At 42.9% G+C, this 22485-nt stretch overlaps 2 protein-coding genes and 1 long non-coding RNA gene across 5 annotated transcripts in view; 1 reads left to right on the top strand and 2 right to left on the bottom strand.

Annotated features, from left to right (window-relative positions):
- The window catches only part of kirrel1b (kirre like nephrin family adhesion molecule 1b), an 80378-nt gene extending 72365 nt beyond the window's left edge, over positions 1-8013 (bottom strand). The window contains exon 1 of the mRNA XM_046052399.1: positions 7678-8013. Within this exon, the coding sequence (XP_045908355.1) occupies positions 7678-7723 (46 nt within the window). The 5' untranslated portion in view covers positions 7724-8013. The remainder of the gene's footprint in view (positions 1-7677) is intronic.
- Positions 5731-8291, top strand: LOC123972754. The gene is made up of 2 exons (XR_006825467.1): positions 5731-6427; positions 7318-8291. It is a non-coding gene; the product is annotated as an uncharacterized LOC123972754 (long non-coding RNA).
- Positions 8292-14686: 6395 nt separating this feature from the next.
- cadm3 (cell adhesion molecule 3) overlaps positions 14687-22485 on the bottom strand; it is an 86493-nt gene continuing 78694 nt past the window's right edge. The window contains exons 8-12 of one of the 3 annotated variants that reach the window (XM_046052762.1): positions 21670-21841; positions 20722-21091; positions 20255-20275; positions 17419-17544; positions 14687-14845 (exon numbers count right to left, since the gene is read on the bottom strand). In XM_046052762.1, the coding sequence (XP_045908718.1) occupies positions 14727-14845; positions 17419-17544; positions 20255-20275; positions 20722-21091; positions 21670-21841 (808 nt within the window). In that variant the 3' untranslated portion in view covers positions 14687-14726. Of the gene's footprint in view, positions 14846-17418; positions 17545-20254; positions 20279-20721; positions 21092-21668; positions 21842-22485 lie in introns of all 3 variants that reach the window. The other 2 variants (XM_046052759.1, XM_046052761.1) reach the window with 2 other exon arrangements.

The following is a 22485-nucleotide window of genomic DNA, read 5'->3' as shown; positions in this document are numbered from 1 at the left end:
CTCCCGCCTTCTCCTCTCCTCGCCTCATCTAGCCTCGCCATGCCGAGCAGGAGCCTGGGGTGTTATCAGTTCCTGATAGTTATCGACTTACATTAAAACATAAGAGGGGAGGAGAGGAGAACAGGCAGATAGACAGACAGAAGGATGGAAACACAAACAGAGTGGGTGGTGATGGATACTGGCTTTCATCATCTGTAATCATGTTGTCCATCTCCATCTTTAAATCCCCGCTGCTTCTTTTATCACCGTTTAAAATCCACCAAAGGAAATGAAATAAAGGGATAGAGGGCTGTATTGAGACTTCAAAAAAAAAAAAAAAAAAACATGGTCGTGGTGCCCACGCAATAAAATCATTTGGTTACACAAGTTCAGTTTCTGATAAGGGAAATAAGTTTGGAAAAGCCTCTGTGGGGAAAGATTGGAAGACGCTAAATGTTAAATTAAGTGAAAGTGGAGCCAGTGGATACTGGGTCTGTAGGGTGTATAAAATCAGGATTATGATCGTCACACGCTGGATTTTTTAAAGAGAAAGTATTAAATATTACAAACTTTTCCTTTAGCAGAAGCTTTGGTTTGAATAAGATATGCTGTCTTAATAGAATTAGTAACTGCCTGGTTAGACGAGGATAAAAGGAAAGACTTGAAATATAATAATATGGTAATGTAATACTCAGGATATCTAGTTTAATGTGGCATAGAAGGGGTCCCCAACCATTTTGTAAATAATAATAAGGTTTATCAAATGTTTGGATATTATAACGTGCATGTTGTCTTCACTCCTTCCTCTGAAGAAACTCTCAAGCTAAATTAGTTTTTGTGTTTTACTCATGTCAGGCACCTACCTGAAACAGTAATCAGAACACAGCTCATGAACCGAGGGTGATTCAGGTGAATCTGATAATGACAAAATATGCAGCAGAGTCGGAAATGATGCACTGAGATGAGAACGCCTTGAGTCATCATGGTACCAACACAATAATTACAGCACTTAAATACCTTACTTTATGAAGTATAAATGTGTTTTTCATTAAACAAATACAAGTGTGTTGTAAAATTTGAAATGCTGTTAACATTTTGATTTAAAGCTAGGAACTATCTGATCAAAGAATAAACCATGGACAATACTTGTGATTCCAACAGATGGCCTAGGGTGTCAGTCACAAAATCCCTTAATAGTTTCATTGATGACATGGGATGGTGCATTATAGTGTATAATGTATGGAAGAAGTGCAAGTAGTCACACACACGCACACACACACACACACACACACACACACACACACACACACACACACACACACACACAGTTAACCAGCAGCATGTATAATCCAGGGCAAAGACAAAAGGGAAAACCTTATGACAGCGATCTTGTAATGGATCAGATTGATTTAATTCACTGCACTGGACAATTTCTCATTCTTAATCCTCAAGATGTCTCTGAATGGATTTTATGTGGGAGGCCCATTCAATTGTTCTCTCTCACCTCAACACATGAAACTCTCAGACAGTGAGCGAGCGAGAGAAAACACAGACAGACAAAGAAACAGAGAGCGAGAGGGGGAGAGGGAGAGTAGAAACATAAACTACCTCCACACTCAGCTTATTTGATCTCACAGCTCTTTTGTTGACATTTTTCCGCATATAAAAGGAAGTACTTTTATGCTTTTATGCTTGATGTCTGCATTTCTTTGAAAGCTTCTCCATGGAGAGGGTGGCCAGTTTGGTTTCTCACTTTCCCTTCCAAAAAACCTAAGAAGGGTTACTTCCAGCCTTTTATCGCTTTTATTGAATACTCATGCAGAGAAAGGAGACCCACTTTATTTATCCTTGGAGGGCTGTGGACTCCGTCGAGGGCAGAGCTTTGTACACAGCGTGCTGTTAGGAACAGTGTTGAAATATGCTGGAAATGCCTGGAAAACTCCAGGCCCTGCTCCCCCAGGAGAGCCCCATCTATAATAGGCCTGGCTGTTTCCCTCTGCTCCGGCGCTGCAACCCACTCCACACATAAATCTCTGCTCCCCTCCTCCTTCACACCGGTTAGCTCCCACTCCTCTTCTGCATTTCCCACCTGCCTTCATCCACACTCCTGCATCTCCCTTCTCCTTTCTTTTTCAGCTCTCCTTCCATAAGTGTTCCATCCTCGTTTTGAACTGGTCCTCCACACCCCTTCACTCTTCCTCCCTCTCCCTCCTCCAAAGTTCTCCCTGTTCTCACCCTCTTTTCTTCTCTCACCTTGTCTACGTCTCTATATTCCTGGTTCCAAACCTCTATTTTCCTGCTCCCTCACTCCAATCGTTCTCTCCTCCTGTTGGCTCCTACCCCTCCTCTTCATTCCCATCCTGCATTCCTCTGGCCTCAACTAAGCTTCTGACTCCCCCCTCTTCGTCTTTCTTCTGCTCTCCTACTATTAATGTTTCCTCCCTCCATCTCTGCTCCTTCTCTGAGCGCCCACAGAAAATGCCCTCTTTCACTCCTGTGCTCTCTTCCTCCTACCCAAATTTCTCCCTTGACCTCATCCTGTCTTGCTCTCCCCCTTGCTCTCCCCCTTGCCCCCCCCCCCTTTCTCTGCCTCCTTCACTCCTCAGCCGTCCTCCTCGCACCTGAATTTCTCTCCTCTTTTAGCTCCTTCTCCTCTTCATTTCTCTCTCTTGCACTCCTCTGGCCACATCTACACTTCTTTCTTCTTCTGCCCTCTTGTCATTGATGTTTCCTTCCTCCCTCTATACTCCTCCTCTGACCGCCCCCTTTCCTCTGCCCTCCTCTCATCTGAATTCCTCTCCTGCCCTTATCCTCTTCCCTGATCTTCTCCTCTTTTTTTCTGCTCCTTTGCTCCAACCCTCTCTACGAATCAATCTCTGCTACCCAAACTTGTACAAAGCTCTCCTCAACATTTACTCCTGTTAGCTCCCACTCCTCTGCATTTCACTCCACATTACTCCACCTCCCTTCTTCACTCCCTTGCATTCTTCATGCAATCTAAATTTCTCTCTTGTCCTTATCCTTCTCATTTTTTGTCTTCTTGTTCCTCTTCTTCTCTCCTCTCATATTTACTTCTCTCCCTCCTCCTCCTCCTCCTCCTTTCCCTTGCGGTCCACTACTCCTCCCTCATTCAGGCTGACATATCAGCCAGAGTGATGGGTGTCAGTCCTAATACCAGTCGATGCTCTGTTAGGATATGCGTACTCCTACACACACACAGTCAGCCTGAGCAGAGGAGGGAAGGGGGGATTTGCAGATGTCATTTTAGCAGATTACTAGATTATCAGGGCATCGCGGTGAATTAAGCGGCGGCTAATTGTGGTGGTTACTTTATTTATTTATTTTAATTGCTGTTCCTTGTCACCTCAGATTATGCTTCCCATGCCATAAGGATATCAGATCTGTCAGGTACTGGAGGGCTTTGCGATGAGGCCTCGCACACACATGCATGCACGCACGCACACACACACACACGCACACACTTGTTTGAACCTCCGCTCTTCCCTTAAACAAGGCTTATCATGCCATTTTTAATTATCTTCTTTTGGGAGTGCAGCAGTTTTTTTAACCACCCAATTAAGAGCAACAGAGTCACTGAACCTTTTTATAGTCACTTTAATGGCATGATCCGTACAGTATGGCATTAATGGCCATGGTTGGGGGTTTACTTCATCCTGCGGCCGGTCATGCGAGCAATGCCCATCATTGGTGTTAAAATCCACCAAGAATGAGAACATGTTCAGTTGCTTTGAATATTGAACAACAGTCACAGACTTTGTAGCCTGTTCTTTCTTTGTCTTAAATTTGTTTTGTTTTTTTTCTTGTTAAATTTTTAACTCTGGATTAAGAGCACAAGACTGTAATGTAATTTCATCACATCTGGTGTACTGATAAAAACCTGAAACCTTCAGGGGCCCTGGATGCCGAAGGCATGCTTTGCATTTTCTTGAGGTAATTTGATTAACTGCAAATTTGTTTTGGAAACTCCACCACTAGCTTAAATGACAGATCCTCAATTTTGTTTTTGTTGACTGACTTCTTAGTGGGATGTGTCTTATGCTACTGTTGATCTCAAGGTGACCTTAAAGAAGGGCCCTGTGCGGATTTGAAACACCAGTGTACAAAAGCTACATTACGGGAGGAGGTGTTAGTAGGGACCAAATTGTTTCCCTGGAAACAGCAACTGAAGTAGTTGGAAAATAGTTAAAAATTTCCTTTGGTGAGGGAGATTGGGGTTCAAGTCCCACAGTGACACGTCCACCAATGTAGCCCTGAGCAGGACACTAAACCCTTAGTTGCTCCAGAGGTAGGCGACCTCTGACACATATAGCAATTGTAAGTCACTAAAAAAGAACAATTATTATTACTTTGAATTTTTTTTTAGGACCTGCTTGTAGTGCATTTTTCCAAACCTTTACATGCTGTAAATTCCAGTTCTGACTTAACCCACAACCCCCCATCTGAGACTATTTTTGTTTTTAGATGATTCAGAAAGGAATTACACAACTGTTTGAGGGCGTAACAGTGGAGAGCTTGAAACTAATGATCAAAGACAATCTCATTCAGTCCCTCGCTGTACTAAGTTATAGCAAGTGGAATAAACATTGTAGGGGTTTGTAGTACATCTAAAAGTGCAAACTCAAAGGCAACCGGACTTGCTTTAGATTCTTGTTTTGGATGAGAGGTCAAATATTTTCAACAATCTAAAGCAAATCCAGTTGGCATTTCCAGACACATCTTAAGAGACCTTTTCCGAGGATCCCCTGGTGCCCTGGAGCCTACTTTGGTTTAAACCTGTGCTGATGCAAACCATCAAACATTGATGGTCCGGCTGGGTTGCTGTTGAAGAAGAGACTCAAGCCAATAGGGCCCACTCTCTCTCTCTCCCTGAGCATTCCTGCTCTGCCGCTGTTTATCCTCAAACATCCCCTCTTGTCAACAGATTAGGACTGAACCCCGCTGTCTCTTTCTTTCTTCGTCTCTCTCTGCCTCCATCTCTCTGTCTTTTGGCCTGTCTCTTTACATCTGCGCCTCTGCTCTATTCTTGTGATGGGAGATGGAAGAATAGGGTGGGGGTGGTGTGTGTGTGTGTGTGTGTGTGTGTGTGTGGGGGGGGGGGGGGGGGGGGGGGGGGGGGGGAGAAAGTCTATATGTGTGTGTGTGTTTGTGTGTGAGAAAGAGAGGGAGGAGAGAGATGGGACAGGTGCTGGCAGTGCAAGAATTGCTTTGCTTGCTTTGCTTGCATGATCAGGCTGTGAAAATGTTCAGCTCAAGCAAAAGTGCTGTTCAAGAATCGACTCTGAGAAACAGGCTTCCTCGCCTGTGGCCAGACCAGCGCTGGCAAGCACAGTGTCGGATCACAGCGGCAACACGCTACATCGGAGCCACACGCTTACACAAATACAGGGCCCAATTGTAATTACAGAGGCCTGCAGACGCGCGGTCAACCCACAGTGATGTTGTTGGCCTGTGTTAGGAAGCCAGGCACACCAGCGGACTAAACAGCAAATCAGGCTGCTCAAAGAGAGGCAGTCAGAGCTGTCAGCAGAGGAGAGCAGGCAGCAGACACCTGGAAGACTCCAAACAGGCTAAACACACATTAGGCTACAGCAGCTGCATGTAGGGGACGGATTCGCTCTGATCACATTTACAGGCTTACACCGGCTCAGCTGGAGACACTGATCTGCTGCTCTGCTCTGATCTCTGCTATTCTGTTTCTGCTCTGTTCTCCACTGCTTCTGCGCTGTTTCTGATCTTCTCTGTTGGTTCTGTTGGTGTGTTCTGTTCTGTTTCGCTGGTTTTTCCGTTGTGTTCTGTTGATCTGTGATCTGCTCAGGATTCTGTTCCGTTCAGTTCTTTTCTCTATTCTGATTTTATGTTTCTGTTCTTTTTAGGTTTCTGTTGTGTTTCTGTCCTGTTCTACCCTGTTGTCTTTTGTTCTGATCTGTTCTGATTTGTTCTTTTTCCTGTGCAATTGGTTATTTTCTTCTCTGTTCTGTTCTGGCCCGTCCCATTTTGCCTTGCTCTGTTCTGCTCTGTCTGCTCTTTTCTGTCTTGTTCTTCCTCCTTCTACTTTGCTCTTTGTTTGATTCGCTATGGCTATAATAATTCCAATTTGCTCTGTCTTATCTTCCATCCAGCTACAACCAATTCTCTCTAATTAATCTGAGATCCTTAATATTGATTAATTGAATTGATCATAATGTCAACCGATCTAAAGACAAATGCAACCATCCTTCGATCCAAGATGCTCAGACTTTTTGCTGATTTCTCTTCACCATGTGTACTGCTCTATTCTACTTTATTGTAGCCTATAAAGCAATAATAATGTTCTATTCTACTCGGGTGGTAAGCTCTGTTCCAGCCTGGGAGCTCCTCTGTCTGTCTCAGCAGATCACCGTCTGTGGTTCATCACACAGCGGCACCAGGGACCCAGGTGTTTAAGCAGGTACACACACACACACACACACACACACACACACACACAGTTGAACTGTTCACATCAGGCCACCTCAATTAATCACCTCTGTCTTTGGAGCCCTGACTGCCCTCAAACATAAATGCACATTCCTCTCAATCCTCTCTTGCACTGTGTGTGTGTGTGTGGAGAGAGAGAGAGGGTGATCTATCAAGGTGATCGATAAATAGGGACATTCATATTAGTAATGGGGCTCTCCTCCAGTCCAGTGAATATGTCTCCGTCTTTACGCTAAAATATGAATTTTTCTTGGCACCTGCACGTTTGCAGCGGGACCGCGCGCACTGGCACGAGCACGCGAGACACTACCTGCATGCTAAGAGGAGGACGCACTACTCTTTCTCTCTCTCTCTCTCACACATACACACACACACACACTTTCTGTCTTGAGGGACACTTGTGCTGGTCTTTACTCCACTCTTTCTCTTACACACACACACACACACACACACACACACTAAAATTAAAGGAAAGCACGTGCCAATCGCGTGCGTGCCGTACATGTGTGTGCGCGCGCGTGTCTTGGAAATTGATCCAGTGTGACTCACGTTAAAGCCCGGTGACCAGACTGTGCATTTGATCCTCGCCTCATCAATCATCCCCTGGCTGTCAGGCTATGCGCAGAGTGTGTTCGTGTGCGCGCGCACTTGCGTGTGACTGCATGTGCGCGTGCTTCTAACACACTGCGTTTGTTTGAAATCTATTTATTCATGCGTTTCAAAGGTCACGTCAAAGTAACGTCAGTGCAGATGCTCCACAACTCTCTCATAAACGCGTAATTGAAGAAAAATGATCGCAAGGCGTCTGGACCGTTTGTGTCTGCATCCTACACTCTAAATCTCATTTTTTTCCCCCAGCAGAGCAAAGACCCTGAACACCCCACGACTCTTTTCCCTTTGGCGCTTGTGGGCTGTAATGATGATGTCCTGGGCAGCACAAATCTATAACAACATAACACATTTTCTTGCGCGGGCACGTACACACACGCACACGCACACACACACACACACACACACACACACAAACACACACAGCCAGACATAAAGATGCACAAACACATGCACTGGCAGCACAGACAGCACAAAGCGCACAGACGCCTCACACAACAGGGTAAAGAGGAAGGGTAAAAGGTGAAAAAATCCGGGCATTAAGAAGAAACTTTCCGCTGTCTCCTCTCGTGCCCTAGCCAGTTCAGCCTGAGTGTGTTAAACATCTCTCACCTTGGTTCAAAGTGATCGCCAAAGTTATGATCCACAGGGCTGGCATGGTTCAGCCGAGCGCGTTCAGATTCCTCCCCTCGGCTCTGCTTCCCTGAAAAGACACCATCAATTCCTCCCGACAGGGTGAATTTAACTGGAATCCTCTTTGAGTCATGAGAGTGAAAGAAGCCAAATTTAGGGAGGGGGGGGCGAAATCGATTCCTCTTTCCCTTTCTCCCCTTTCCTTTCTTCTACTCGTTTCCCTGTCTTTCCCGTGCGTAAAATAAATCTGTCTCCACTTTTTTCGCCTGCTCTCTTGGTTTATCAGTCTCTTGCGTCTCTTTTCCTCTCTGCGCTCTAGATTCCCATTTAAACAGGACTGAATCCCCCCCCCCCCCCCATACAATCAGTAGCACACACCCCCTCCCTCCTCCTCCACGCCTCCCCGCTCCAAATCTCCGTTTTGGACTCCACAGAGAAGAGGAGGGCGCTCCAGCGGCCGCAACGAGAACTGTGCTTTAAACACGAAAACTTAAATCATCAAGTGCTTCAAACTCACAACTGAGTGCACCTTAAACGCAGAATATTCTGCAGCAGGTTATGCTTGTAATATTTAATAAAACTCCTACAAATTGGCAATGTATAGATGTGCGTTTATCATATTACATAATTAAAGGACCAATAACATGTTTTGAAGTAGATATTCCTCCATATATCATAGAGGAGATCTAGCAGCAGCAGCTTTTGTGAATTTTTTAAATTTAAATATAACTGTAGGCCTATATATAGACCTGTTTTAAACAATCTGTGTTTACAAACACTAATGATATTATTATTATGACATATTTTAAAGGCCCCAGAAACCTACTTTCTCAATCAACTTGGTGCTATGAGTAACATGAACACAGCATCTAAGTTCACAGATTTCTGATTTCTTTGTCCTTACTACTTCTTTCTGGTTTTAAGTGGTAATGTTTCCATCACTTTAACATAGGAGGTGTGCCATATGAGCTAAATGAACAACTATAGTGACTTCATTATAGTATATGATTTTTAATTACACAGTGCCATAACGCTGTTGTTGCCCTTATTTATAAGTACGAACCTTACAGCAGTAGGAATCTCCCGCATCCAATAGTATGTTTAAAGTAACTTCTTTTTAGGGAAGCTTGGGGTCAGATATACCATTTTCCAAAAAACACTTACATCAGCTACAGTAGATGACTTTACAATCTCCAAACATAACAATCTGTCACACAGAATAAATTGGCTGAAATCAGTACAAAACTGTTATTCTCTCAAATGAGGTTACCTTTGGCAATGCACACTTTTGTTGGCACCTACAGTAACATATTTTGTTCAGTTTTAGATCAGATTGGTTTGGGGAAATTTGATAAAAGCTTTAAAACTGCAAACTTTTTTTTTTTTTTTACACAGAATAAGTTCAGCAAAAACAAGTCCTTTATCCTCCAATAGCTGGACAGGGTTATGAATATGTATCTGTGTGAGGACTGTGACTACTACTGTCTAATTAACTAGTAGCATGTGCAAAAGAAAGAAAGCATTGTTTAACAATATATTTGGGAAATAATGAGATTAAGATTAAGACTGCCAATATGACATTGGATTCAGAGAGACAGTCAGTCAATGAGTGTCTTAATTTTGTAACTAACTAAACATAGACTGTATAAAACAACCAACCAACCTTTTTTTAAACATAGGATTTTGAATTATTGCATTGTACTGCCCTCTGTTGGGCATCTTCTTTAACTGCATAGTACAAAAAAATTATGGCATATGGCATTTGTTTTAGAACTGCTTAACTACAGTCTTTTAACACATTCAGTCATTATTGAAATTGTGAGATTTTCTTAATCATATCCATTATTTCTTGAACATGTTATGTTCAAAACGTCTGTACACATTAACTAGTAGAAGATATTTACCCTAAAAATCCAGATTTGTGACTAAATGTACTTCCCAAAAAGTATGACAGGGCCGTTGTAGATACAAAATAAAGAAATTACAGAGCCAGGGATGGGGTTAATAGAAAATTCAGTTGAGTCGTACATTTATATGAAAAAAAAACTAGGAAAAACTGTGCTTTCTGATTTTTTCCCCCCATTAATAATAAGACAAGAGGAAATGCAGACATAAGTGGTGAAGCTTTCAAAGTGTTTGGCAGAAATGAAGGACCACAATAAAGCCACTTAAAAGCATTTCTTCAATCTTCTCCAATTCTTTATGCTTTTAGTCTTCGAACAGAAGGAAGTATCTCATAATACCTGTTGGTGAAAGTAGCTTATATGTGATGGCTTATTAACATCTGCCTATATAATATCCTGCTTTTAAGAGAGTACGGAGCTTTTAATAACACGAGCACATCTGAAAAACTGTAACTCATAAATGTATGACTTTAATCTCCGAAAGTCTGAGTCTGAATTCTAAGGAATATTACACCCAAACCATGGCTTCGTAACTATGTTTTTAACCTACAATTGCCCTAATATGCTGTCATCTAAAACAAGTCCAAAATACATTTGAAAAGTCATGATCAAGTAACCCATACTGTTCCTTTCTTATATCACACTATGTTATTAATACAATATTAGAATTCTAAATGCTAAGACTGGGGAGATATGTGCATATATCATGTGATATATATATATATATATATATATATATATATATAGTTTGTTTTTAAATTTTGATTTTGGAACAGAACTTTTCAGTTGTTTGAGGATAAAACACATTTTCCTGAAGCGGTGTAGTAAACTGCGGGAAGTTAGCGCAACAAGAAAATGACCAACGCAGACAGAAAACAGATTTCAATCTGGATGAACATTTTGGATTAGATCGGATTTTGGAAATTTCTGAACAAGAAGAACCAACGACAAGACAGGTGAAATTAACCCAAATGCATGTTTATTGAAGTCAACAACTGAACTGGTATTTTAACAAAAAAATAAAATAAAATAAACAAATACTGTATGAACATAACAGCCAACACACGCAAAACCCCCCACAGCATGCGGTTGGGTCTCGCCTCGGTGACATCATCAGCCATTGTACAAATTAACATACATGACAGCACTATTCTCATGTGATATGGATATTTATCGAAAAGGAAGACTTGTCATCCAAAATTATAACCCTAAGAACATGGACATTGTTTTAGTCATTGAGATAATAAAGTTTTTATGAATGCAACACATGTAAGAGTGTCTCCGGAGTCTGTTTGGGTCAAATAATACACACCTCACACTCAGACACAAACACACATACACACACATATGTACAAGTACGCCATATTCACAGACATCATGCCTGCCGTGCATATCCAGATATGTGTGTGGATGTGTATGTATGCAAAATGTGTGTGCAAAGTGTGTATAGGTGCGCTTGTAAGAGTATCCAGTAAAGGCAACACTATATACATGAAATTATATAAAAATGGTTGTTGAAACAATAAAGTATGCAAAAACGGAATTTCTAACCTTCAAGTTTTGGAAAATCTAATTTAAAAAAAAGAAAATGATTATCGATTGAACTGAAAGTAACACATTTAAGATTATGCACACCTTTTACAAAACATAATTTAAAAATCAATTTGTTTGTACTACAAAAAAGGAAAGAGATGACTGGCAGCTAGTGTGCGACTGCTTGAAGAGGAGTTGGTGAGAGTCAAGTGGTGCAGCAGGACAGCTCGGCCGGACTGAAGAGAGAAAAAGAAAAGCTGCGGTTTGCTGGCATCTGGTGACAGCTAGTCATTACTGCACTGATGCAATGAAATATGAATTAGACTGACTGCATGTCCCAATTCAGCGCCATTGTACCCCTACATGTTTTTAATGTAGCAGTATTTGGGAAGAGTCCTACTTTTCTCAGTGTTATTCAGAGGACTGCAGTGTTCAGGAGGTATAGGCGGGTTTAACTGGGACACGGCCTATGTTTGCAGATCAGAGAACAGCAGCGGGGTCAGTAGGGCAGACCACCACTCTTGTCTCAGGAGAGAAGCTTGTCGGCACCACTCATCTCCAACACTATCTACATTTCAAACTGTTCCTCATGCAAGCTACATGCTAGCACATTAACCAAGACGAAGGACAGGACGATAAATTACAGGCAAATACAGGTCCATTGGTTTTTCAATAACACTACACTTTGTTGAGTGTGAGACAGGTATTCCTCTCTCCATACCACTGAGCAGAATTACTGGGGTTGAACAGAAATCAAAGGTTACTCATGACAGTAAACTCTGTGAGACAAAGCCCATCCTCTGGTCTGCAGACATGAATCCTGTGAAAAGCTGAAGAGTGCTGCAGAGCAAACATGAGATAAACAGCATTCTGAAATCTTCCAAATCTTCATCTTGGTTTGTTTAAAGCTGTCTGGTGAATGTCCAAACAGTCTGCAACAGAATTTAAACACCGTTTGAGCCAAGTTTTCTACAGTGTCAACTTATTAGCCTCCCCAATTCCAAAGAAGAGCTCTAAGAAAAAAAAAAAAAACAGAAAATAAACAGCTGACCCTGCTTCAGGTAGCCTCACCCTTTGTAGTATAGCTAGCTTATAGACACACTAGCCGGGCCACTTGGCTCCAAAGCAGCTAGCTAGGTAGCAGTTAACGACAATGCGGGATAGGTACGAAAAGCACAATCCCTGAACGTTCCCAAAAAGGCTGTACAAAAACTATCACAGACATAACTGTCTACAGGTAGGCTGACAACAGCAAATGGATTCCTCTCCAAAACACTTCCAAAGAGTGCTGCAGAGAGTCATCAGCGCACGCCTGCAAACCTAGAGGCGCTACTTCTACTGTATGTTTACATGGACGCATGAATGAGAGAGAGACCAGCAAGGAGAATCGCACATCGATCAGAGATGGAGGGGGGAGACGAGGGGGAAGGAGTGATGAGGAGAGACCGGGTGAAGGTGGATCAGGACGCAGACAGCATGATTGATTAAAGAATGAAAAGAAATGGACGAGCGGAGCGGAGGGGGAAAAAAAGAGAAGAGGACATTTAAGTTCCTAAATGACTTTCTGTAGTGTTAGTGCAGCCCAGACTCCGGCTCGGCACCCTGCCCACCAAGCCAAACCTTGGCATATGAACAGCCTGGAGCCCAGAGCCTCTTAGTTAGATTGCAATCAATTTCCACGACCGGGCCAAGTGGAGCTTGCCAATGCCAAAGTGAACTCCCAACCTTGATAAAACACCGTTCATTTATGGGAACCTTTTGCTAAGCTGGCGAATGATTCCTGCTCACAATAACACACACACAGAAAAAAAAAAACAATAACAGAAAGTTGGGGGTTTTTTTGCCAGGAAGTTTGTCATTATGCATGTAGGCAGTCCTGTCTGGCCCTGTAGTGGAAAGCAAGCCAGCATATTCACCTCCCAGAGGAGCGACCGTGCCAGCTTCTTAGAGGAAGTCATGACATCACTACTCAATGAATTTAGCGCCAGGTGGTCTTGCCAAGACAAGCTGTCTGCTGCAGGGAGAAAGACGGTGGAGGGGCACGGTGGAAGGATGACCACAGCGGTCCATATGCACTGGGCAGTGATAGTCCAGGGAAACTCCCAACAAACACTACGACACCTTTCGAAGCTGTGTTCGAATCAAGGTTTTGCTACAGTTTAGTGTTTGGGAGCAGAGGGCCGACAAAGCTGGGGGGGGGGGGAATAAGTAAATCAACCAATAGCATCAAAACCATGATCCCCCCAAAAATCAAATTACAAGTCGGAAATTAGATTTATGGACTCCTGTACTGACAAATCGACAGACACTGTAAACACTGACAGTAACACACTGAGACACTGAGGAGAGAAAATCTCCCATACTGTAAGTCCCCGAAAAACCAAAAGGAATAAAAGAACAAGAACAAAGGAAGGAAACGTTCCTCATACAAATATTTGCAGTTAAGGTTAGTTTTACTCGCAACATCATCGTCGTTATTTTTATATTTTTTTACCCAGATAGTGATAGTTTCGACTCTGCATTTCCACGCATGTAATAAAAACAGGCAGGCGTTTTTTTAGAGTATATAAGTTACTGTAATGCAGTAACAGAGTGTACGAGAGAAAGAGAGAAAGAGAAGAGGGAGAGAAGAAGGAGAGATAGAAGGTAGAAAGAGGAGAGAGAGTGTATTTACAGCACACCAAACATTTTCTGTCAAGTAAAAAGAATGCTATATAATTCTATATATATATATATATTTATATATGTATACTGGAGCCCCTTGGCTTGGTAGCCAAGGTGGGAATGCTATTTTGAGTTGCAAGTTGTGTGATGCTGCATTGTGGGAACGGCTCGTACCAGGGTTTGTGAGGACAGGAAGAGGTTTGATGGCATAAAAAGATTAAACTGTGAGAGAGGAGATTATGTTCGTCAGTCATAATTTGTTTTAGATGGATTTCTCTGCCACTAGAATGTTTACAGAGGGATACTGCCTTGTTAGATGGAGAGAATGAGGACACAAACGTGAAAAGACAGAGCTGGCTTGGCTTAAATGTTGAGGCGACAGGCTGGCGTGGTGTGAGAAGTGAAGTATCAGCTTGGGATGTCAGGAATGTGGGTTTACAATTTTGCTTTTTCGAGTTGCTGACATTTAGAAATGTGTTAATGTGCCATCCGGGAAATAATTCAGACATGTTAGTAGGAGGCTCGTGTTTGTTAATCTGAGCATCTACGAGCATTCGAGTCTGTGTGAGAAGAGCTTCCCCCAAAACTGACTCATGTACAGTATGCATTTATGTTTTTGTGTGTCTGTTTTTTTTTTTTTGTTTTTTTTTTTAGTGTGTAACTTCAGTTCGTCCATATATCAGTGCAAAATCTCACTTCCCTGTATCAATTCAAAAAGGGTAGTACCAGTTGAAGCTCAACTCATCGCTTTATCCTGCCCACAGTTCTTTCCCTCCCTTCCCCTCCCATCATCCCTCCAACAGAGTGAAGAACTGAAGCGTTGTGAAAACAAATGGAGGTTTCCCCCCCCTCACTCCTCCCCTCTATACATGTCCTCCATCCTTTCCTCCTCCTCCCGTTCCTTTCCTCCACCGCTCCATCCTCAATCTAGATGAAGTACTCTTTCTTGTCCTCTGCTCCGGAGTGGCCTCCTTCTGCGTTGATGATGGCCGTGTCGGCGTCGGGGGCGTCGTCCGAGCCCTTGGCCTCGTGGGTCAGATACGTTCCTGTGTAAGGAGAAATAGAAAAAGAGATACAGAGAGAGAGAGAGAGAGAGAGAGAGAAAGCGAGCGAGAGAAGGGGGATATGAAATAAGATTGTGGAGGCAGTAAAAGTCAAACACTGAAACTGTAAAACAACAAAAGGTCAGCAGGACAGAGACTTGAGAATGCAGTGGCAAGATGTTTCAAAATTGTGTCAAATGTGCTTTTGGTAATTTGTTTTTCATTACTATGTAGGAAAGTAGTCTTTAGGTTGTGGACAGCTAGGAGGTAAAGTCCTGAAAAAAGTCAGAAAAGTCAGTTCAAGCATTCATTTGGTCTGCAGGTCAAAGACTGACTTGCAGGTTAAAAACTGGTGTAAACTGAGTACAAAAGCATCTAGGTCACATATAATTTCCCATAAGTTCCTGGGAATCAGCATCACAGAGAATCCGACATGGTCATCTCACATCTCCACGCTGGTGAAGAAAGCTCAGAAACGGAAGAAACTGGATTTCTTGAGGAAGCTTAAGAAGGCCTAATTCCCACACCAAGATCTTTTACAGAGGAGCTATAGAAAGCATCCTGACTGGAAACATCACTAACTGGCATGGGATGTGCACCTCCAGGACCGGAGGGCTCTGCAGCGGGTGATTAAAACTGCTCAGAAGATCATTAGTACCCATCTCCCGAGCATCAGTGATATCGGTGAGGTGAGGTGCCTACGCAGAGCCCAAAGGATACTAAAGGACAGGACCCACCCAGCCACAGTCTGTTCACTCTGCTGCCTTCTGGGAAGAGAGATAGAAGTTTCAGCTGCCGTACCACCAGACTGCAGAGCAGCTTTTCCCCCCAAGCTATCAGACTCTTAAGCTCAAATTCATCCTCAGCACTGCGCCACTGATTATATGTCTAGATGTCTTTTGACCTCCAAATCACTAAATAAATACTAACAGGGCTCCATCGAGCCTTTGTCATCCAAATAAAACCAAGTCCTGTTTTTGATAGGATTTTATTCTACAGTTGATTCTCCTGCTAAGAACCGGACGAGCAACTCCGCAGCACAACTTTATTTTTCAATGTTTTTCTCACTATGATCACATTTTATGTAATGACCATGCATTCTTGACCTTGGAAATAGCAGTTTAACAAAATAATCTAAACTCAAACTCTACATACAAGCTTTTTCTGGAGCTTTCAGCCACATGTCACTTTCTTTTTCACCCAATAGACTTAAATTAGTTGTCATGTAGTTGACTCAGTTGTCATCACATGACCTAGGTAGGGAACTTCTCTATAACAGGTGGTCGTATGCAATATGGGACAATGCTACAGCGGTGGGCAACACCACACTCATAGAATCATCTTGGACAAGAGACTGAATGAATGGTGGAAACAGACAACATCAGCTGTTTGATCACCAGACCAAAAACAGGTCACACCATAGCCCGAGAAGGGTTCAAAGTCACTCACGAAAAGTTAGAGGACAGCTGGAGAAAGATGAAGAAGAACGTGAGATCGGAAGCTCTGGATAGGGATAGCAATTGGAACTTGAGTTAAAATAATTTTGTCAACCAACTTATAAAGTGTTTTACACTATGATAAAACCAAAGTGTAAATTTCTAGCCATTGTAATGTAAGTGCACATATTGCCAGTTGTTTCATCGGTTGCTTTTACGCTTCATTAGTGAGAACTATCTGCATTTACTCTCACATATTGGCAGAGAAATGACAGAGAATGATTGCAAATACTAGAATAACTGCTCACTCCTGACCTGCAGATTTGTACAGATGCAGTCACCAGACAGTGAGGAGCTTTACACTATCACCCCCAGATAGAACTCTTCTCTGCACAAGTGCCTTAACCAGCCAGAGAGAGTCACTATTGCACTCACAGACATGATCTCGCACAGACATCTTTGAACACTGGCCACCGAGTGATTGTGTTCAATATTCTGAACCAGCTGGACGCACTGGAGCCAGGAATTGAATGTGGCACACTAAGGTGGTGGTGGTGGTGTTTATCAACTGTGCCACCTGGGTGCTAACACAAGTATTTAGTATCCTTTAAATTTCACCTGTGCCCTGCTAGAGCAAAAATATTAGAATTTGCTTAATTCTTGTTTGTTTATCTGCTAAAAATGTTTTTTTGAGACCTGAATATGAGTGAAAACGAAGAAAAGGTAACACTTTCCTGTTCACATCATGTCACACATCATGGCCAGAAAGCAATTATGCTTCTGCCACAACACTTTAAATCCCATATTGGGCCACATAATTGAAAATATCACAGGAAGTTGAGTGAACTAAAATGTATTAAAAGGCAATGAATAAACATTCACTTATTGTCATTCATTAATTTTTTTATTCTGCTTTCAGAGTAAAATATGTGAGGTTTATGCTTAGAATCCATATTTATGAGAGCATTTGCATTTCTGTGTGTTCTTACATTTGTATGCATATACATGTCCGTACGTGTGAGATCCTGGTCCCCAGCATGTCTCCATATTTATGCAAGTGTATCTCTGTGTACACACTCATGCATGCATGCATAAGTGCGTCCGCGTGTGTTCATGTGTCTGTGTGTGTGAGCAGTTGACCTTTGTGTCTGATGAGGTATCTGCCGAGGACGATGAGAAGGCAGAGCAGGATGAAGACGATAACAGCCACCACCCCTCCAATCACGGCGTGGTCCACCCCCGAAGAGGTCGACATGGCTGTGGGGTCTTAAGAAGAGTGTGGAGAGGAGAGGAGAGGAAAGGAGAGGAGAAGAGAGGAGATAGGGAAGTCATGTAGTAAAGATAAGAATTTGGGAGTCACAATTTGAGAGAGGGAAGGGGAAAATGGATGAAAAAGAAAGGGACAAAGAGTGACAGAAAATGAGGTAGAGACAGTAAGAAATAATGGGAGAGAAGGGAAGAGGGAGATTAAGAGCAGAGAGGGAGGGAGGAAAAGGGGGGGTGGATGAATATTGGTGGAAATGGGAGACGGATGATGAAAGGCAGCAGAAATAGAGAAAGAGAGAGAGAGAATAATGGGGAGAGTGACAGAGAGAAGGCAAAAAGAAAAGAAAAGAAAAGAACAGGGGAGCGGAGAAGACTTGTCAATGTACAATACCCAGGCACAGTGTCAAACCTTCAGAAGACAAAGACAAGGATATGAAAAAAGCCAGGCAAAAAAGAAAAGGGGCCACCGCGTCACCCTCCATTAAAAATTGTTCGTGACTAACATGCAACAGGATTGTGCAGTTTACCGACCAAGTTCCAATCACTTGTAAGAACCCTGTGGGAGGACACACTCCTGATATTGGGTGAAATACTTGCCCCTTCAGCTGTGCTGATTTCCATCTTTTCACTTAAATTTAGGATTTTATACTCTTCTATGGACTGAGACTTTCATTTTGTAGAATCCAAGGGTGGATTCCAATCCAGGTAACTGCACCAGGGCCCCAGACCCCCAAGGCCCCAAAAGGCCCAGATTCAGATTTTGTGGTAATTTGATTAAATACAAATTTTAAGTTATCTTCTAATAGTTGTACTAGTTTAATCCAGTCATGGTATTTCATACACTTTAGTATACTTTTCATTTGTTTAAACTGAATAGACCTTTACTTAATTGAAACCAAGGAATATGTACTTAGTAATAAAAGCTGAGCATAAAATATGTTTAAATATACTTAACATATATTTATAACACTTTTTGAAAATGCATTTTAGCACATTCAAAAATTAATTCAAAAAAAGTTTCCTTTAATAAATATAGTCTAGTATAAACTCATGGGTTTTCAATTAATAGCAAGTTAATGTTATTTGCTTTAAATATACTGTAAAAGCCATGAAATACACAAATTAAAAATGCATTTTAAAAAAACATTATTTTAGATTCACTTTAAACTAATACAAACTTACATTATCCATATAAGCATTATCTACTACATACTAGATAATGCTTACATATATAGTTTCTTTAGGTTTTAAAGTACAATATACTTTTATACTAGTACTTAAATATAGTTTGTATACTAAAAGTATGATTTCATTATGAAACAAAGAAAACAAAATTTCACTTGGGGAAGCTTCTGAATAAAGTTTATAATTCATGGCGGTCAAGTTAAAAACAAGACGTCTTTTCATTGGCTTTGAAAAGCTGTCAATTTTGAGATGCAACTTTTCACCCAACAGCAGAGATTTGAATTTTTCCCTCCCAGTTCCCCTCGCTTCAGCCACTTTAGCTACTTGCCCCTCAGAGAAGAAAGCAGTCGACGCGTAACTAATTTGATATATCATTTATTTCGCCTGACTTTTCAGACCAGATCAAACGCCTGGTGTCAATATGAAAGTCATTCAGATAGATAGAACTCAAAAGCGGCACTTCTCATGTCAAAATGCGTTTTAAAAAAAGACTAGAAAACAGATTAAAGTGGAATAAAAAGGAAAGGGCAGTGGAAGGAGAGGCTGGTTTGTACTTAGTGAATGTTTGAGGGGTCAGCCCAATGTGGAGGGCTTCAACCAGTCACAGGAAGATACAGGTAGCTTATAGATCCAATCAGAGAACAGGAATGAGAGATAGAGGCACAGCAACAGCCACTGATAACCAGAAACATAGACAAAATTGAAATTGAAGAGAGAAGAAAGGAACACAATTTTGGAAGAAAAAGTCACATTTCAGCCATTTAGAGAAGTGAAGGGGCATGACAACAGTTAACCAGAGGCCAGACGTAGAAACAGAACAAGGAGAAGAGGGGTGGTGGGGAGGAGAGGCTCTGAGCACCAGTCAGAATGACACACACGCACGGAAAGTCGAACACACACTCCGGCTGGCCAGCGTGGAGGTGAGAGGGGCATGCTGACGAGGCGAGACTGAGAATGAGCCTATAAATCCTGCTGTCAGCATCAAAGGAAAGCAGACAAGACCCAAGAACACCTCGAAGCCTGACCCTCCCCCCACCAGTACTCACACACACACACAGAACACACCCCTACACACACCCACAAACACACATAGAGGAAGTGGGACACCGTGTAAATGACTTGTACCACTTAAGGGGTCATGCTTGTGTGTGTGTGTGTGTCTATGTGAGACAGGTGTGAGCGCCCAGTGTGAAGGGTGCTGGTGTGGATGATTGCTGCATGTGTGAAAGTGTATGTGTGTGTGTGTGTGTGTGTGTGTGTGTGTGTGTGAGCTTGTGTTTTGAGCCTGTATGTGCATGCATGGGCAACAACAAAGCATTACGTGGGCAAGAGTATGAAATATTAATCTCTCTGCTTTCAAAGTTCAAAGTGTCCCCCAGACACAGGGGTAGTTTTCTTTTTTTTTTTTCTCCCCAGAGTGACAGACAGACAAAAAAAGACAGACCTACAGATGGACGAACAGACAGCCAGGTGGACAAAAAAGTTAGAACGACAGAAAGTCAGGCGACAGGTGGAAAACTTATACCTGCACTGTTGTCTCCAGCATCTCCTCAAGTGGATGAGTAGATGGATTGTTGGATGTTTAGATTGATGGATGAATGGATGGATGGATGGAGGCGTGGTTGGTTAGATGAGTGGAGCAGTGTGCATCGGGGGAAGTTTGGGGGTTAGGGATTATTAACAGGAAGAAAGAGGGGAAAAAAGAAAAAAAAACATCAAACAGCTGTGACACGGCCACACAAATGCCATTTTTTTCCTTCATTACGTGTTTAAGTCTATCTTGCTGTCAGCTTTGAGAATGTGTGTGTGTTTGCATGTATAACAAACTCCCAGTGTTTTTGCTCCACAATGCAAGCACAGTTTGTGTACTGAGGAAAAAAAACCAGCAAGGTAGTAACTTGAATGATGTTTGTTTTTCCCCTCCATTACTAAGCTTCTCGCATCTCTCTTGTTTGTAGTGTGCGTGCAAGTGTGTAACTCAGATGGTTTTACCTGTGAAAGTGTAAACTCCATTCAGCCGGACGGAAACTGAGGGAGTAAGGGAGGAGGCGGGGGAGGAGTAGGATGGGGTGGCGGTGGGAGGAGCGATGCTTGCGGGGGAGGAGGGAGAGGAGTCGGGAGCGAATGGCAGGTCGGGGAAGAGGGCGTTGGAGAGGGTGGTGGTGGTGGGGAATTCGGAGATGGCGGTCGACACGTCAACCACGGAGGTGGTGGGAGAAGAGGAGGGGTCGGGGAAGGAGGTGAGGTCAGAGGGAGAGGAGGAGGGGTAAGTGGGATCAGAGCGGGAGCCAGAGAGGACGTCAGGAGGAGAGGACGATGGGAGATAGATTGAGGAGGCGGAGGAGGATGAGGAGGAGGAGTCAGTGGGATCAGAGCCGGAGCCGGAGCCAGAGAAGACGTCAGGAGGTGAGGATGATGGGAGATAGGAGGAGGACGAGGAGGAGGAGGGGAAAGGAAGGAAAGATGGATGGGTTGCAGAGCCAGGGGAGGAGGTGGTGGTGGTGGCGTCCAGGGAGTCTGGGTCCAGGAGATGTTGGGAGGAGGGGGAAGATGAGGCGCAGGAGGAGTGGGAATGTGGAAGCAAAGCGCAAAAAATGGCCGTGGATCGAACAAACGGGACACATAAAAGCGAAGGGGAAAGAAGCGCAAGAACGAGCGAAAGCGTTTGGATGGTAAGCGGTGGTGGTCATGGTGGCGCGGTTGGATGAGAAAAGAAAAACAAAAAATAAAAAACAAAAACAGGAGGAAAGAAACGAAAGAAAATCAGAAGAGAAAAAAGATGGAAGTACAAGCAAAAGCCACAACAAACGACAGAAATAAAAAAACGTGGTGAAGAAACGTAAAAGAAGAAGACATCCCAACTCTTTGTCTACATTTGTCCCCCTTTTTCTCCACCACACATCCCTCTTTCCTTTCTTCTTTTCACTTTCTCTTGTTACCTTGCACCAGGAGTGTGTACTCTCCCTGGCTCTGTCCAATGCCGTTGTCAGCGTGGCAAAGGTAGACACCGTTATCTGATTTGTTGAGCATCTCGAAGCGCAAGAAAGCACCGTCAACTTTGGCCAGTGGGGGGAGCTCTCCATCCTTCTTCTCCCACACGTAGGAGGTGGGCCTGAGACAGGAGAGAGGAAGAGAGAGACACAGAAAGAGAGAGTCCTGAGTTGAACTGTACATGCTCTGCAAAAAAAAGAGTTAAATCAAACGAGGGGCCGAAGTGATGAGAGGAGAGGGGACCTGTGACAAGTGCTGCAGGAGAGAGAAAAAAAAGAAAAAATGATCAAGGGTGAAGTAGAGATGGAAAGGGAAAGGGGAGAGAAATGGTTGGAGGAGAGGTGAGACAGGGAGGAATGAAGATGGAAAAAGAAGAGATAAAAAAGCAGGAGAGGAGAGCCAGTGGGAAGAAATGACAGAAAGAGATGGATGTTACAGTGAGAAAATAGTGAAGAGACTGAGGGAGAAGGAGAGAATAAAGGAGGGATGAGGGGTGAGAGTTCTTGCAGCAGGCGCTCAAAGTGAAAAAAAGGAATAGTGATGAAAATGATGGAAAGAAGGATGGCGTTAGGAGGAGTGCCGCAGCTTGAAGAAGAGAAGAGATTAAAAGAGACGGAGGGAGAAAAAGACGACAGAACAAAGATCAGCATTTCAAATCAGCCTGTGTTAAAAAAAAATCCATTCTGCATAACAGATTGTGTATGAGAGAGATAGCGAGACGCGCCTTGATAAAAGAATCAATTATGTAAATGTGCGAGTCCTTAA

Source organism: Micropterus dolomieu, linkage group LG06, assembly GCF_021292245.1.
Source record: "Micropterus dolomieu isolate WLL.071019.BEF.003 ecotype Adirondacks linkage group LG06, ASM2129224v1, whole genome shotgun sequence".
Taxonomy (NCBI): Eukaryota; Metazoa; Chordata; class Actinopteri; order Centrarchiformes; family Centrarchidae; genus Micropterus; species Micropterus dolomieu.
The sequence above is the reverse complement of the archived record's forward strand: the minus strand, read 5'-3'. Positions and strand labels throughout refer to the sequence as shown.